Below are 18,604 nucleotides of genomic sequence, written 5' to 3' on the forward strand. Positions count from 1 at the left end.
GCATGCGGGCTCTAGGACCCGGCGGCTGCAGGCGGCTTAGTACATGTGACTTCTGTGTTGATGCCCGTGTTGGGTGCACGCGGATGGCCCGTAGCCTGCCCTGCTGCATGGGAGTGTGCTGGGCACGGGCGGGTGTGTCAGTCCCCCGGATCACGGGTGCAGTCAGCATGATGAAGCGGGCCGTGCTCACCTCCGCCGCCGCCTCCCCGGCCTCCAGCCTGCGGGCTCTACGCTTCGATAACCGAGCGCTGCGCAGTCTGCCCGTGGAGCCCGGGGATGGGCAGGACGAGGACGCTGTCCGGTCGCGGCAAGTCCCCGGAGTCTGCTTCTCTCCCGTGCGCCCCAGCCCGGTGCAGGAGCCCAGAGTGGTGGCGCTGTCCCCGCCGGCGCTGGCGCTGCTCGGTCTGCAGCTCGGGGAGGAGGACGAGGAAGAGGCGGCCATGTACTTCAGCGGGAACCGCCTGCTGCCGGGCTCCGAGCCCGCCGCCCACTGCTACTGCGGCCACCAGTTCGGGAACTTCGCCGGACAGCTGGGGGACGGGGCGGCCATGTACCTGGGGGAGGTGGTGAGCCCGGCCGGGCAGCGCTGGGAGCTGCAGCTGAAGGGAGCCGGCCTCACCCCGTACTCCAGGTAATGGGGGCAACGGCTGCGCCTGTGCGGAGGGGAGTATGGGGGGTAACAGCGCTTGTGCGGGGGGGAGTATGGGGGGGGCAACTGCGCCTGTGCGGGGGGGGGAGTATGGGGGGGCAACTGCGCTTGTGCGGAGGGGAGTACAGGGGGCAACTGCGCCTGTGCGGAGGGGAGTACGGGGGGGGGGGGGGGGAGCAGCAGCGCCTGTGCGGAGGGGAATACGGGGCGGCAACGTCTGTGCGGAGGGGAGTACGGGGGGGCAACAGCGCCTGTGCGGAGGGGAGTACGGGGGGGCAACAGCGCCTGTGCGGAGGGGAGTACGGGGGGGCAGCAGCGCCTGTGCGGAGGGGAGTACGGGGGGGCAGCAGCGCCTGCGCGGAGGAGAATACGGGGGGCAGCGCCTGTGCAGAGGAGAATACGGGGGGCAGCGCCTGTGCAGAGGGGAGTACGGGGGGGCAACAGCGCCTGTGCGGAGGGGAGTACGGGGGGGCAACAGCGCCTGTGCGGAGGGGAGTACGGGGGGGCAGCAGCGCCTGTGCGGAGGGGAGTACGGGGGGGCAGCAGCGCCTGCGCGGAGGAGAATACGGGGGGCAGCGCCTGTGCAGAGAATACGGGGGGCAGCGCCTGTGCAGAGGGGAGTACGGGGGGGCAGCAGCGCTTGTGCGGAGGGTGGTACAGGGGGCAGCTGGGGTGCTGACGGTCACGGGGGGGGGGGGGGGGGGGGGCGCTGTGGAATGTCCCTGCTCCCGACAATCTGCACTTTCCGAATAATCTTATACTGAAGCCATGATGACAGCTATTAGTAACGGCGGCGCTGGCACATTTTTATGCCGCCATACTAGTCCTCATTTTCGGCAGCACATCATCCGGTGTAAGCAGGGCATAAGCTGCCGATCAAAGGATGCTGTGCGGGGACAGGAGGATCGTATTAGACATCGTCTTGTTGACCTGTTCATGGCCAGTCAGCCCATCTCCGCCATATAGAACACTCATTCTGACCACATACAGGACAATTTTCTCGGCAGCACACCACCTGTTTACATGGGGTCATGTGCTGCCGATAACCATGATTTTTTTTTTATGCCTGCAGTTAAGCCATTGCTCCTGACAGTGGAGCGTTCTGCTTATATGTCGGGCGTCTGCCATCCTGGTTGGACTGGCCCTTACGGCAGGCGGAGGGTTCGCTGATTGTTGGTGCGTCTAAACAAGCCATTACTGGTGGGGAGACCCCAGACTCCTCTCTGGGTGCCTTCCGCACACCACTGTGTCCCACATGATGGACATTAGAAGACATGCAATAGCCCCCAGTATTACAGCCCTGCTGTGGGTACAGGATCGCGGGGATGAAATGCTTTCCACCTTCTGCCGATCCCCATGGGATGGGAGGGAGTGAGGGCGATTGATGTCACAGCCTGGCCGCTGTAACTGCAGCTTGTGAACGCCCCATGAGGCTGCCCTGTGCTTTGTCTGTCTGTCAGTCATGGTTTCCCCCATACTTGTGTTGCAGACAGGCGGATGGCAGAAAAGTGCTGCGCTCCAGCATCCGAGAGTTCCTGTGCAGCGAGGCCATGTCCCACCTGGGAATACCGAGCACCAGAGCGGCGTCCTGTGTCACCTCCGACTCCACCGTGGTCAGAGACATCTTCTATGACGGCCACCCCAAGAACGAAAAGTGCACAATAGTTTTACGTGTCGCTGCCACATTTCTGAGGTGACGATAATTTATTGCCATTTTATCCCCCACATAAATGTATGTGATAAGTAATGATAACCCACCTTTATTTCCTCAGGTTTGGCTCGTTTGAGATTTTCAAGCCCACCGATGAGTTTACTGGACGCAGTGGTCCGAGTGTCGGCAGGAATGATATTCGGATCCAGATGCTGGATTATGTGATCGGGACGTTTTACCCAGACATACAGCAGAAGTGTCCTGAGAGAACGCAGCGAAACGCGGAGTTCTTCCGAGAGGTACCGGCTCTTCTACATTGGTGTTTTCTGCTGTCTGTGGCCATATTGGCGGACCACCATCACTACTGAGCTCGCTGCCCGCGGCTTTACACACGTCTCGTGTACTTTACATTATTTTTATATTGCTGGAGTGAAGTATGAAACACTTGGAGTAGTTTTATTTTTTTTTCCTAAATCAATTGTGCGCATGGAATAAAGGTAACGTCTTTCCGGCGCTATTAACTTGCAGACCAATCCCATATTGACAGGTGCTCTTTCTTTACCCGGCAGGTTCCCCTCGAGCTTCATTTACATAAATCCTAACCGTAGATGTATCATGCGCTGTGTTCGGGGGGGAAAGGGGGCTGTATTACCCCACCTCCATTCTTTACACAGCAGCTGTTTTCCTTCTGAGTCAGGAGGTGCGGTTATATTAAAGGGCTGGTCCAAATGCAAAGTAAATTTCATCTTAACCCCTTCAAGACCTTGGCATTTTCCATGTTTTCTTTTTTTGCTCCCCTTCTTCCCAGAACCATAACTTTTTTTTATTTTTCCATCAATATGGCCATGTGAGGGCTATTTTTTTGCGGAACGAGTTGCACTTTTGAACAACAGCATTGATTTTGCCATATAGTGTACTGGAAAATGGGGGGGGGGGATTCTAAGTGTGGCGTAATTACAAAAAAGTGCAATTCCAGTGTTTTTTTCTTTTTTTTTTCTTTACCATGTTCACTAAATGCTAAAACTGACCTGCCATTATGATTCTCCAGGTCATTGCGAGTTTGTTTGTAGATACCAAGTATAGTATAGTGTATGTATAAGTTTGTTTAAATAAAAATAAATAAAAAAAGCGCCATTTCTTGAGACCTGTAAGCATCTGCATTTTTCAAGATTTGGGGCTGGGTGAGGGTTTATCATTTGTGCACCAAGCTGACGAATTTTATTGATACCATTTTGGGGTAGATATGATGTTTTGATCGCATTTTATTGCAATGTTGTTGCGACCAATAAAACGTAATTCTGGCGTTTGGCTTTTTTCTCATTACGTTTACCAATTGGATCAATTTAGTTTATATTTTGATATCGTGGTTGTGTTTCTGATTGCAGTGCTTGTATTTATTTGTATTTAAAAAGAAAAATTATTTTGAGTGGAGCAAAAGGGTGATTTGTACATGCTTGGATACTCAAAGCAAGCATCATCAGGGGCAGAGGCTTGGATCACTGTCGCAGTAAGGGTATGTGTCCACGTTCAGGATTTGGTCAGGATTTTATGTAGGTAAAATCCTGACCAAATCTGCACCTGAGGTCACTGGCAGGTCACCTGCGTTGTCCTTGAGTTTTTTCTGCTATGTAAGGACATGCTGCGTTCTTAAAAGACGCTCCGCACGTGAGTTTTCTCGGGTGTGCCGCATGCGTCTTTTACTGCATAATGGAGACAGGATTTCATGAAATCCCCTCCACTATGCTGTAACATCTGGACGCTGCGTTTTTTATGCATGCTGCTCAATGCTGCGTCAAAAACGCAGCGTTTCCTGAACGTGGACACATACCCTTACTTCATAGTCTCTGCTCTGCCCCAATTCATTGTGCACAATTGCAGCGTGCGCGCTGTTGTCGGCTCAGGTCAGTAATAAAGAGCCAGCAACACAATACCTGGAGTGCAGAGACCAGTGCCGTCACTTGCGGGGGCGTCATGTAGCAATGATGAACTATGCACATGAGGACTAGCTTGTCCTCAATTGTGGGTGAAACATTGCCCTGAGGTCAAGGCCTCTCCCCAATCCTTCTCTGATAAGGAAGAGTGTTATTGTCCTCAACTAACAGTGTCGAGGAGGAGCATCTCCTGCTTAGTACTGGGTATACAAAAAGGCGATCAACCACTCTGGTTCCTGGCTCCTTAAAATACCAATCTCCTGAGTCTGGCAACTGGGTGTTTAGGGCATGCCTTAGTTGCAGATTCCTAAAGAAAGCGTATCTGGGGTCTTGATAGAGCTGTTGATGTTGTTCAAAGGAAACAAAACCCTGGCTATATACCTGTGTCATTGTCTTGACCCATAAGTTTGACTAAAACTGAGCATTTAGGGAATGTAGCAATTCAGGACGAAAACTGTTATGCCATAAGGGGGACTCGCCTACCGTGTCCTCTGAATTGGAAAATCTTCCTGCTGATTCCCCACACTTGAACCACGAGTCTGTTAATGGGCAAGAGGTGTGATTATTACTGTGGTGCCTCCAAAACCCACCATAGTCTCTGAAGACTCAAGCCGTGCACCAGGTGGTGGTCAGAATGAGGCAAATAATGATCTGCTATCCAGTGTTGTAGAAAGCGAAGTTGGCCAGCTGTGTAGTGGCAGAGGAGGTCTGGGAGTGCCACACCTGCCTCATCTCTGGACCCTGAAGAGCGGTCTGTTTCAGTTTGTCGGTTTGAGCCCCATGTGAAAGATGCTAAAATTGAGTTGATCCTGGCAAAAACCTTGTGTGGGATTATGGATGCTAAATGTTGTGGTGCATACAGGAATTTAGGGAGGATGATATGTTGATGGCACTGATTCTCCCAGTTACTGACAGAGGGAGGGCACCCCATCTACTGTATAATTGTCTAAGGGTCACTTCCGTCTGTCTGTCCTTCTGTCTGTCTGTAACGGTTATTCGTTCGCTGATTGGTCTCGGCAGCTGCCTGTCATGGCTGCCGCGACCAATCAGCGACGCGTACAGTCCGGAAGAAAATGGTCGCTCCTTACTCCCCGCAGTGCCCGCACTCACTGCCCTACGCCCGCATACACCCCTCCAGTCTGCCCTCACAGGGTTAATGGCAGCGGTAACGGACCGCGTTATGCCGCGGTGTAATGCACTCCGTTGCCGCTGCTATTAACCCTGTGTGACCAACTTTTTACTATTCATGCTGCCTATGCGGCGTGAATAGTAAAACGATCTAATGTAAAAAATAATAAAAAAAAAAAAAAAATCGTTAGATACTCACCGTCCGTCGGCCCCCTGAACGACAACAGGCCTTTACCGCTCCTCCCAACGCTCCATGCTGCGATCTCACAAGATGATGACGTAGTGGTCTTGCGAGACCGCTATGTCATCATCTCGCGAGACCGCAATGCACTCTTGGGACCGGAGCGGGCGAGGAGCATCGCTTGGATCCGGAGGCTCCAGAAGGTGAGTATATAACTATTTTTTATTTTATTTATTTATTTATTTTTTTACAGGGATATGATGCCTGCATTGCTATATACTGCGTGGGCTGGGCAATATACTGCGTGGGCTGGGCAATATACTGCGTGGGCTGGGCAATATACTGCGTGGGCTGTGCTATATACGTGGCTGGGCAATATACTACATGGGCTGTGCTATATACGTGGCTGGGCAGTATACTACATGGGCTGTGCTATATACTGCGTGGGCTGCGCAATGTACTACGCATACATATTCTAGAATACCCGATATGTTAGAATCGGGCCACCATCTAGTACTCTAATATTTTCCCTCAGATATGACAAAAGAGATATATTTAAATCATGGAGTTGCATGTGATTTCTTGCTATGTGTATACCTAGATATTTAAAATTGCATACTATTCGTAGGATGCAGAATTCATCTCCTTCTTTCCATCCCATAGTGTTCATGGATTTCTGCAAGTTTTGTTTTTGGCCAGAGATCCGGCCAACATCAGTCAGATATATTACCAAAGGCAGTGTAGCTCTAGGACTGGCCATAAACAGGACTAAATCATCCGCGTGTAACCCCAATCGGTCCTCACAAGAACCCACTTTAATCACTTTATAACAGATCCTGACAACTAGTGGTTCCATGGTGATGGCAAACAAAAGGGAGAGGGCACCCCTGTCTGGTTCCTCTCTCCAAGGAAATCGATAAAGACATAAAACCATTAATCGGGACCTTGGCTTAGATCGATACAAGACTGTAATCTGTTTTCAAAAGCCTGGGTAATATCTCATTTTTATAGATACATTGGCATTATTAACCTAGGAAACTGTATATGATCATTTTAAAATGCCATGTATAAATACAGATGTCACAAAGATGTCAAATACAAATAACAGAGGTCCGACCTCCTAGGACAGAATTCACAAAGTGAACAATTACCGTAACTAGTAGGGAAAGGGGGGGGAAATGGAATTGTGAATAAAAATTAACCAAATTATCACATTGTAAATGAAATTACCATACATCGTAGAGATTTACATTGGATCACAGTGTGTGTGATTCTTTTATAAGCACCACTGTGATCCACTAGATCCCAAGTGATTTGATCTCAGAGTTATAGAAAATTGATGTGCAATGGAGGCCCAGCCACGGACCCTAAAATTAGGGGCTGGATTCCAATTTCACCCGTAGGCACTCAAATATTCTAATGGTTTGATGTTGACAATACTATTATTAAACTGTCACACCATATACGGTATATTTATTTCTTAATTATTACTGATTCCGAAAATCTTGTAGTATGGGGAGCCCTTTGATTTACTACATCTACAGGTTAGTGGTCACCTGATGTAACTACCAGACAGAGGGGTAATAATTGGTTACACTGTAAGGCTATTAGATAGGTATTAGGCACCCTCGTCTTGCAGTTCTTATTCCATCATTTTTTCTTCTAGATAACAAAGCGGACGGCCAGACTGGTTGCTGAATGGCAGTGTGTTGGCTTTTGCCATGGTGTATTAAATACTGATAACATGAGTATTGTAGGAGTCACTATTGACTATGGACCTTATGGTTTCTTGGACAGGTTAGTAATAAAGTCAAGGTAAAATAAAGGATTTTCTTGTCTGCTAATGTCAATGGCCCTAACTCCAGCACTGTCTATCCTCCAGGTATGACCCTGAGCACATCTGTAATGGCTCCGATAATATGGGACGCTATGCTTACAACAAGCAGCCAGAGATCTGCAAGTGGAATTTAGGGAAACTTGCTGAAGCCTTGGTTCCCGAGTTGCCTGTAGACATTAGTCAGAAAATACTTGAAGAGGAATATGATGTGGAATTCCAAAGACATTACCTGCAAAAAATGAGGAAGAAGCTGGGTCTTATTCATGTCGAGCCTGACGAGGACAGCAAACTAATCTCTGATTTCTTGGAGACCATGAACCTTACAGGTGAAACTTATCACTTACTACACCCATTAACCTTCAGACTGGTCAATTGTTTGACTATAAATTACAAACTTGTGTAATAGAACTATTTGTATAGATTTATTGTGAAGCAGGGTGGTGTTCTTGGCTTTTTTTTTTATTTTACTGTGCCACAAAATAACACTCATCCATGGTTATCTGCAAGGTTCCCAGGGGACTGACAGGCACTTTGCACTTTACTCTTCTGCTACCATATATTCTATCCAATATAGGTCTCAATAGTCAGTTATAGTGAATTTAACATGTACCTATGAATTCCAGAGATCGGTACTGGACTTATTCAATTTTATTTAAAGAGATTCTCATGGCTTATACTCTTGACACAAGACTTTGATTTCATATTGGTTAACTAGCTGAAGAGCCCGGCGTTGCCTGGGCAAAGTAAATATCTGTAGTTAGTTATAGCACCTCACTTCTCTTATTTTCCCATCACACCTCTCATTTAGCACCTCACTTCTCTCATTTTCCCATCACGCCTTTCATTTTCCCTCACATCTCTCATTTTCTCCCTCACACCTCTCATTTTCCCCCTCTTCTCATTTCGACCTCACATCTGTCATTTTCCGATCACTCCCCTATTTTCCCTCATTCCTCTCATTTTGCACTCGCACCTTTTCATTTTCACCTCACACCTCTCATTTTCCCCTCGGTATATACATGTTTGTCATCTCCCTTATATGTAGTATACACCTGTATGTCATCTCCTGTATATAGTATATACCTGTATGTCCTCTCCCCTGTAAATAGTATATACCTGCTGTATGTCATCTCCTCCTGTATATAGTATATACCTGTATGTCATCTCCTCCTGTATATTGTATATACCTGTATGTCATCTCCTCCTGTATATTGTATATACCTGTATGTCATCTCCTCCTGTATATAGTACGGTATATATGTGTGTGTCAACTCCCCTGTATATAGTATATACCTGTGTGTCATTTCCTCCTGTATATAGTATATATGTGTGTGTGTCATCTCCTCCTGTATTAGACCTCATTCACACGTTATTTGGTCAGTATTTTTACCTCAGTATTTGTAAGCTAAATTGGCAGCCTGATAAATCCCCAGCCAACAGGAAGCCCTCCCCCCCCCCCCCCTGGCAGTATAGATTAGCTCACACATACACATAATAGACAGGTCATGTGACTGACAGCTGCCGGACTTCCTATAGGATACATTTGTAGTTTGTCTGCTTATTAGTTATTTTTGAAGGATAATACCAGACTTGTGTGTGTTTTAGGGCGAGTTTCATGTGTCAAGTTGTGTGTGTTGAGTTGCGTGTGGCGACATGCATGTAGCGACTTTTGTGAGATGAGTTTTGTGTGGCGACATGCATGTAGCAACTTTTTGTGTGTCGAGTTGCATGTGACAGGTTAGTGTAGCAAGTTGTGTGCAGCAAGATTTGCGCATGGTGAGTTTTATGAGTGGTGCGTTTTGAGTATGTGCAAGTTTTGTGTGAGGCAACTTTTGTGCATGTGGCAATTTTTCCACGTGTGCAAGTTTTGCATGTGGCGAGGTTTCCATGAGGTGAGTTTTGCACGTGTGGCGAGTTTTGCATGTGGCGAGGTTTCCATGAGGTGAGTTTTGCACGTGTGGCGAGTTTTGCATGTGGCGAGTTTTGCATGTGGCGAATTTTGCGCATGGTGAGTTTTGAGTGGCGACTTTTGTGTTTCGACTTTTATGTGGTGAGGTTGGTGTATGTGTGGTGAAATGTGCGCTGAGCGTGGTATATGTGTTCAAGCACGTGGTAGTGTGGGGCGCATTTTGTGTGTGTGTTCATATCCCCATGTGTGGTGAGTATCCCATGTATGGGCCCCACCTTAGCAACTGAACGGTATATACGTTAGTATAGTAAGCAGATCAATGCATTCCTAGGTGTGCGGAATCCCCGCGATTCCGCAAAATTAATGAACATGCTGCTTTTTTTTCTGGAATGCGAATCCGCTCAGGAAAACAACGCAGCATGTGCACAAAAAATGCAGATTGCATTCTATTAAATAGGATGCTTAATGTGAGCGCTTTTTTCGCGGTTTTATAGCGTTTTTATAGCGAAAAAACGTGAAAAATCTGCTACATGTTCACACAGCCTAATTTGCAAGACAGCATGGCAAACGCCACTTATGATCGGCGGTGAAATCATCCCCGCTGGTCCCACATGTCTACTTTACATCAGCACAATTTTGGAACCAACATTTTTTTTTGGGGGGGGGGGGAGTTTTAAGGGTTAAAAGTTGACCAGCAATTTCTCATTTTTACAACACCATTTTTTTTTTTTTTTTAAGGGACCACGTCACATTTGAAGTCACTTTGAGGGGTCTGTATGACAGAAAATACACGAGTGTGACACCATTCTAAAAACTGCACATCTCAAGGTGCTCAAAACCACATTCAAGAAGTTTATTAACCCTTCAGGTGTTTCACAGGAATTTTTGAAATGTTAAAAAAATGAACATTTAACTTTTTTTCACAAAAAATTTACTTCAGCTCCAATTTGTTTTATTTTACCAAGGGTAACAGGAAAAATTGACCCCAAAAGTTGATGTACAGTTTGTCCTGAGTACGCTGATACCCCATATGTGGGGGTAAACCACTGTATGGGCGTATGGCAGAGCTCGGAAGGGAAGGAGCGCTGTTTGACTTTTCAATGCAAAATTGACTGGAATTGAGGTGGGACGCCATGTCGCGTTTGGAGAGCCCCTGATGTGCTTAAACATTGAAACGCCCCAAAAGTGACACCATTTTGGAAAGACCCCCTAAGGAACTTATCTAGATGTGTTGTGAGAACTTTGACCCACCAAGTGCTTCACAGAAGTTTATAATGTAGAGCCGTAAAAATAAATCATTTTTTCACAAAAATGATCTTTTTGCCCCCAATTTTTTATATTCCCAAGGGTAACGGAAGAAACTGGACCCCAAAAGTTGTTGTCCAATTTGTCCTGAATACGCTGATACCCTATATGTTGGGGTAAACCCCTGTTTAGGCGCACGGGAGAGCTCGGAAGGGAAGGAGCACGGTTTTACTTTTTCAACGCAGAATTGGCTGGAATTGAGATTGGACGCCATGTCGCATTTGGAGAGCCCCTGATGTGACTAAACAGTGGAAACCCCCCAATTCTAACTGAAACCCTAACCCAAACACACCCCTAACCCTAATCCCAACCCTAACCATAACCCTAACCACACCCTTAACCCGAACATTCCCCTAACCCTAATCCCAACCCTAACCACACCCCTAATCCCAACCATAACCCTAACCGCACCCCTAACCCTAAGGCTAGGGTCACATTGCGTTAGGGCAATCCGTTAAGCGCACAGCGCTAGCGGGTTGCGCTAACGCAATTCTTCTCTAGGGTCCGCGTTCGGCGTCCCCGCTAGCGCAGATCCCCAATCTGCACTAGCGAGGAACGGACCTCGGGCGCGCCGCGGACGCTGCAAGCAGCGTCCGAGGTCCGTCACTCAAATGACGCGACATCGCTAGCGCCCGCCCAATGTGGGCGGGCGCTAGCGACGCGCTCACCATTACAGGCTATGGCGGCGTTAACGGACTACGTTAACACCGCGTTATGCCGCGGTGTAACGTAGTCCGTTAAACGCGGTCACATAACGCAATGTGACCCTAGCCTAACTGTAGCCCTAACCCTAATGGGAAAATGGAAATAAATATATATTTTTAAATTTTATTATTTTTCCCTAACTAAGGGGGTGATGAAGGGGGTGTTTGCTAGCAGGTTTTTTAGTGGATTTGTATGATTGGTAGCTGTCACACACTAAAAGACGCTTTTTATTGCAAAAAATAGTTTTTGCGTCTCCACATTTTGAGAGCTATAATTTTTCCATATTTTGGTCCACAGAGTTATGTGAGGTCTTGTTTTTTTGCAGGACGAGTTGACGTTTTTATTTGTACCATTTTCGGGCATGTGACACTTTTTTTGATTGCTTTTTAGGCCGGCGTTACACTAGCGCGTTTTACGGACGTATGAGAGTTGCAGAAAATACGGATTGCATACGGTACAATGATTCTCTATGGCCCAGCTCCTATCTGCCGTATTTTACTGATCCGTATTATACGGTCTTGTACGGCCGTAGAAAATCGCAGCATGCTGCATTTGTCACCGTATTGCGCAAAAAAATCGCCAATGAAAGTCTATGGGGCGAGAAAAATACGGATTACACACGGACCATGCATGTGACTTGAGAAAAATACGCAGCGGTGTTCTAGAGAAAAGCCGGCAATTCAGTGCGGTGTACAGTAAAATCACACTGACAGAATAGAATAGGTAGAATAAATGTCTACACATAGAATAGGTGTGTGTGCGGGTATAGGTGTATATATATATATATATATATATATATATATATATATATCTCTATCGGTGAGATATACATTTCATACAGCTAGATATCATAAAAGCCGGTAATTCAATTGCTGGCTTTTGCTATCTCCTTCCCAAACCCGACATGATATGAGACATGGTTTACATACAGTAAACCATCTCATATCCCTTTTTATTTTTTTTTTGCATATTCCACACTACTAATGTTAGTAGTGTGTATGTGCAAAATTTGGGCCCTCTAGCTATTAAATTAAAGGGTTAAATCGCGGAAAAAATTGGCATGTAAACCATGTCTCATATCATGTCGGGTTTGTGATGGAGATAGCAAAAGCCGGCAATTGAATTACCGGCTTTTATGCTATCTAGCATCAGTATCAGTGTTCCGGGGGTTAATGTGCAAGGAGCGGTGCCGGTTGTCAGCTGCGATAGTCAGCTGACACCTGGCCGCGCTCCCCCCGTGAGCGCGGCTGATTGCGTTAGACGTACTATCCCGTCAGTGGTCATATGGGCCCATACCACCTCGACAGGATCGTATGTCTAATGTCAGAAAGGGGTTAATAATCTTGATTAAACCATACTTATCACCTCACCTAATTACACCGAAGCCCTCGATCTCCTGTAATAAAACTAAAATAAAAAAACAACAAAACTGTCACGCTGCTAGTGGGGATCTCACAGAGGTTACCACAGTTCAGCCCGGCTGGGAACTGAGCCTCAGTGACTGGACGTAACCTCAATAACGTCACTGAGGCTGTGCTCAGTCACCAGTGGTTGTCAGCCTGGACGATCGTATCTTGGCATCGTCCAGGTTGAAAACTGTTGAGCCCCCAGACATGGATTATGGCGTGGAACAGATCTATTTTTGATAACTAGCCTTGCTGAAGCTAACAGCTGAGGGTTGCAGCCCCCAGCTGTGAGTTTTGTCTGGCTGGTTAGCAAAAAATACAGGGAGAACCTCCAAGAAAGACTGAAAGTGGTGAAATATTGCTACACTATGCCATTAATATGGAATAAAAGATCTTACAGCTGTGATCTCCACTAATCACTAGGATAAAGTTATCGGCAACTCTCAGAAAGGACAACTCCCTGAGTGAGCAGAGCTGACAAGCCAAAGTGCTGGGGGGGATTGGTGGCAAAACTTATATTACTAAATTTTCTTAAACACCAACTATTATCATTCCTCTTGTATAGACATTTCATTACATGGATGATTTTTTTAAAGGATCCGATTTCACAAATACTTTCCGGGTCCTCAGCAAGTTTTCTGGAAGTGCTGGTGATGTAGATGGATTCGTGAATATCATAACTGAACAGTGTGCTAGTATGGAAGAACTGAAAGTTGCTTTTAAACCAAAAATGGATCCAAGGTATAGTATATATCAATATTATGGGCAGGATGAGTTTATTATTATATAGCGGCAACATGTTATGCAATATTTTTCTGTTAGTTTGACCAACATTGCGTAATTATAGAGTGATGTACAGAGCAGGCTCAAGAGCTGAACCCGCACTTCCTACAACAGCAGGGATCGCAGCTTGTTCTGATCCGTGCGTGTTTGACAGCGTTGCCGTTGTGTAAGCATTGTTTCCAATTGGTACCTCGCAACACTACCATGGGGTGCTGATGAGGTACATTAGCAGCGACTTACGTTAACAAACCCTCCTCTCCTGGGTGCAAGCCTACAAATTTAAAGGGAACTAGGATTCATCTCTATTAACAATCAGCTTTGAACAGATGGGAGGAGTGCTCAGCAACATGTCGGCAGTAATCTGATTCAGGCACACTTAGGCTACTTTCACACTAGCGTCGGGCTCGGCCCGTCGCAGTGCGTCGGGCCGAGGTCACCGACGCTAGCATTGTCTCCGCCGCACAACGGGGGCAGCGGATGCATTTTTCCAGCGCATCCGCTGCCCCATTGTGAGGTGCGGGGAGGTGGGGGCAGAGTTCCGGCCGCGCATGCGCGGTCGGAAAAAGCGGACCGTCGGGAGCAAAAAACGTTACATGTAACATTTTTTGCTCCTGGCGGACTGCCACAACACGGCGCAACCGTCTCACGACGGTTGCGAAGTGTGGCAATCCGTCGCAATGCGTCGCTAATGTTAGTCAATGGAGAAAAGACGCATCCTGCAAGCACTTTTGCAGGATGCGTTTTTTCTGCAAAACGACGCATTGTGACGGATTGCAGTTAACGCTAGTGTGAAAGTAGCCTTAGAAAAGAGTTGCTCTGAAGCTCTACCTACTTTTCCACAAAATGTCTTCTGCCATAAATATTGCCAAAATACATTTTTTTTTTCTTGGTTCATATCACATGAAGATAATGTATGTTCAACTGTCCAGCTTGGATTACCCTTTCAACTTAACTGGCCTAATGCTAAAGAGTAGAGAAAGATGGGTAGTCCTGAGTAGGTGGCATTTATTTTTTACATTTCACAGATTGTATATACTGTACATGGTATGCTGTAAGGTAATACTTCCAGAGGTCAGTGGTGGTGAACAAAATTATCTTCAGTTTGGTCCACAGAAGCCAATTTTATGCTCTTTGCATATTTTTATTTCTCCAGGCAACTTGCAATGTTGCTGATGTTGGCACAGAGCAATCCTCAGTTGTTTGCATTAATTGGATCTAAAGCCAACATAAGTCAAGAGCTGGAACGCATAGAAAAATATCAGAAGCTTGAGCAGACTAATACCGAGGACCTAATGAATGAGAATAAGAAGCACTGGGAAGAATGGCTTCAAAAATACTGGTAAGTAACTTTACCTGTATTATTCACCCTTTTTATATAGATAGATGAATATTAAATGTGTGCGTATTACCCATCACATTATATGTAGTAGATATAGAGACATGTAAAATGGTAAGGAAATGTATCGTATACTGACTTCACAAGGAATCTTTGTTACAGAATAGATGGATGTCTCTTCACATGATGAAAAATACTAGTATGATTGACCCTGTGCAGTACATGGAATCACTACATGCAGATAATTACACAATGTTATGTAAGCGGAGACTTTACACTTGATATCTAATATCGCTTACTGCAGTTTTTTTATGTCCATTACAAGCGTCAAGAAGAAGTTTAACAAAAATGTGTCCCATCTAATGAATTTGTTTGCATTGAGTTTCGTCTGTGGTCATTATAAATTATTTTGCTTTGCTTATATAGCGCCATCATATTCCGCAGTGCTTTACAGATATTATTACTGTCCCCACTGGGGCTCACAATCTAAATTCCCTATAAGTACCGTATATACTCGAGTATAAGCCGACCCGAGTATAAGCCGACCCCCCTAATTTTGCCACAAAAAACTGGGAAAACTTATTGACTCGAGTATAAGCCTAGGGTGGAAAATGCAGCAGGTACCGGTGAATTTCAAAATTAAAAATAGATACTCCATACCGTTCATTATGGCCCCATAGATGCTCCACATAAAGCTGTGCCACATATAATGCTCTGCACCGTTCATTATGGCCCCATAGATGCTCCACATAAAACTGTGCCATATATAATGCTCTGCACCGTTGCCCCATAGATAGCTGTGCCATATATATAATGCTCTGCACCGTTGCCCCATAGCTGTGCCATATATATAATGCTCTGCACCGTTGCCCCATAGCTGTGCCATATAGTGCTCTGCACTGTTGCCCCATAGCTGTGCCATATAGTGCTCTGCACCGTTGCCCCATAGCTGTGCCATATAGTGCTCTGCACCGTTGCCCCATAGCTGTGCCATATAGTGCTCTGCACCGTTGCCCCATAGCTGCCATATAGTGCTCTGCACCGTTGCCCCATAGATAGCTGTGCCATATAGTGCTCTGCACCGTTGCCCCATAGCTGTGCCATATAGTGCTCTGCACCGTTGCCCCATAGATAGCTGTGCCATATAGTGCTCTGCACCGTTGCCCCATAGATAGCTGTGCCATATAGTGCTCTGCACCGTTGCCCCATAGATAGCTCTGCCATATAGTGCTCTGCACCGTTGCCCCATAGCTGTGCCATATAGTGCTCTGCACCGTTGCCCCATAGATAGCTGTGCCATATAGTGCTCTGCACCGTTGCCCCATAGATAGCTGTGCCATATAGTGCTCTGCACCGTTGCCCCATAGATAGCTCTGCCATATAGTGCTCTGCACCGTTGCCCCATAGCTGTGCCATATAGTGCTCTGCACCGTTGCCCCATAGATACTCCACATAAATCTGTGCCATTGCTGCTGCTGCAATAAAAAAAAAAACACATACTCACCTCTCTTGCTTGCAGCTCCTCAGCGTCCCGTCGTCTCTCCGCACTGACTGATCAGGCAGAGGGCGGCGCGCACACCATATGCGTCATCGCGCCCTCTGACCTGCGCAGTCAGTGCAGAGAGACGCCGGGAAGACAGAGCGGCGCCCGGCGTGTGGAACGAGGACAGGTGAATATGTCATACTTACCTGCTCCCGGCGTCCCGCTCCTTCCCCCGGACAGCTGGTCTTCGGTGCCGCAGCCTCTTCCTCTATCAGCGGTCACCGGCACGTCATTAGAGAAATGAATAGGCGGCTCCGCCCCTATGGGAGGTGGAGCAGCCTATTCATTTCTCTAATGAGCGGTCCCACGTGACCGCTCAGGGGAAGAGGCTGCGGCACCCGGAGACGGTGAGACGGGCAGGGGGAGCGCCAGAAACGCCGGAACTAGGTGAGTATATGACAGTCCTCACCCGCCGACCCCACCACCAATCATGACTCGAGTATAAGCCGAGAGGGGCACTTTCAGCCCAAAAATTTGGGCTGAAAATCTCGGCTTATACTCTAGTATATACGGCATGTCTTTCGAGTGTGTGAGAACCTGGCGGAAACCCACCAAACACGAGGAGAACATACGAATTAAGCGCAGATGTTGTCCGTGGTGGGATTTGAACCCAGGACCCCAGTGCAGCAAAGCAACAGGGCTATCCACTGAGCCACTGTGCTGCCCAATATTGTTTCAGTTGTCTTAGCTTAACCCCTTCATGACCTTGGGAGTTTCCGTGTTCGTTTTTCGCTCCCCTCCTTCCCAGAGCCATAACTTTTTTATTTTTCCATCACTATAGCCATGTGAGGGCTTATTTTTTGCAAAACAAGTTGTACTTTTGAAAGGCATCATTGGTTTTACCATGTCGTGTACTAGAAAACGTGGAAAAAATTCCAAGTGAGGTGAAATTGCAAAAAAAAGTGCAGTCCCACACTTGTTTTTTGTTTGGATTTTTTGCTAGGTTCACTAAATGCTGAAACTGACCTGCCATTATGATTCTTTAGGTCATTACGAGCTTATAGACACCTAATATGTCTAGGTTCTCTTTTATCTAAGTGGTGAAAAAAAAATTCCAAACTTTGCTAAAAAAAAAAAAATTGCGCCATTTTCCGATACCCGTAGCGTCTCCATTTTTTATGATCTGGGGTCGGTTGAGGGCTTATTTTTTCCGTGCCGAGCTGGCGTTTTTAGTGATACCATATACGTTCTTTTGATCGCCCGTTATTGCATTTTAATGCAATGTTGCGGCGACCAAAAAAATGTAATTCTGGCATTTAGAATTTTTTTCTTGCTACGCCGTTTAGCGATCAGGTTAATCCTTTTTTTTAATTTATAGATCGGGTGTTTCTGAATGCGGCAAATATGTGTAGGTTTGATTTTTTTATTGTGAATGGGGCGAAAGGGGGGCGATTTAAACTTTTATATTTTTTAAATTTTTTTCACATTTTTTGTAACTTTTTTTTTTTTTTTTTTTTTTTTACTTTTGCCATGCTTCAATAGCCTCCATGGGAGGCTAGAAGCTGGCATAGCCTGATCGGCTCTGCTAAATAGCAGTGATCATCAGATCGCTGCTATGTAGCTTAATAACAGGCTTGCTATGAGCGCCGACCACAGGGTGGCGCTCACAGCAGGCTGGCATTAGTAACCATAGAGGTCTCAAGGACCTCTATGGTTACCATTCTGATGCATCGCTGACCCCCGATCATGTGATGGGGTCGGCGATGCGCTCATTTCCGGCCCGATGGCCGGAAGCACCGGTTAAATGCAGCTGTCAGCGTTTGACAGCGGCATTTAACTAGTTAATAGCGGCGGGTGAATCGTGATTTCACCCGCCGCTATTGCGGGCACATGTCAGCTGTTCAAAACAGCTGACATGTCCCGGCTTTGATGCGGACTCACCGCCGAGCCCGCATCAAAGCGGGGGTTCTGACCTCGGACGTACTATCCTGTCCGAGGTCAGAAAGGGGTTAATGATTGCTGAATCTATGGTCAGTTTTAGAAAAGTATCTGTAGCTTCACATCTTTAGAAATCTACTCCAGCTCATAGCTGGCAGAGGTTTCAGATTGTGGTGCACCAGCAGCCTGAAGATGCACCAAATACCTTAGTAGATGGGTGCTGCTATATAATTTCAGTGCATCTTTCTCCAGCTGACTCCCCCAAGACTAGCATAAGAAAAATGCCAGTGTTCATAATCTGCAGGTGGATAACTATAGTGGTTGCAGTTTCACTTGGGAACTGTATTTTGGCCTATATAAGA

The 18,604-nt window shown here is 46.6% G+C and overlaps 1 protein-coding gene across 1 annotated transcript in view; it reads left to right on the top strand.

The window, feature by feature from the left end:
* The window catches only part of SELENOO (selenoprotein O), a 33,039-nt gene continuing 14,435 nt past the window's right edge, over positions 1 to 18,604 (top strand). The window contains exons 1-7 of the mRNA XM_077264903.1: positions 1 to 631; positions 2,139 to 2,342; positions 2,422 to 2,599; positions 7,207 to 7,337; positions 7,423 to 7,703; positions 13,299 to 13,443; positions 14,639 to 14,824. Of these exons, the coding sequence (XP_077121018.1) occupies positions 3 to 631; positions 2,139 to 2,342; positions 2,422 to 2,599; positions 7,207 to 7,337; positions 7,423 to 7,703; positions 13,299 to 13,443; positions 14,639 to 14,824 (1,754 nt within the window). The 5' untranslated portion in view covers positions 1 to 2. The remainder of the gene's footprint in view (positions 632 to 2,138; positions 2,343 to 2,421; positions 2,600 to 7,206; positions 7,338 to 7,422; positions 7,704 to 13,298; positions 13,444 to 14,638; positions 14,825 to 18,604) is intronic.

This window comes from Ranitomeya variabilis, chromosome 5 (genome assembly GCF_051348905.1).
Source record: "Ranitomeya variabilis isolate aRanVar5 chromosome 5, aRanVar5.hap1, whole genome shotgun sequence".
In the NCBI taxonomy this organism is placed as follows: Eukaryota; Metazoa; Chordata; class Amphibia; order Anura; family Dendrobatidae; genus Ranitomeya; species Ranitomeya variabilis.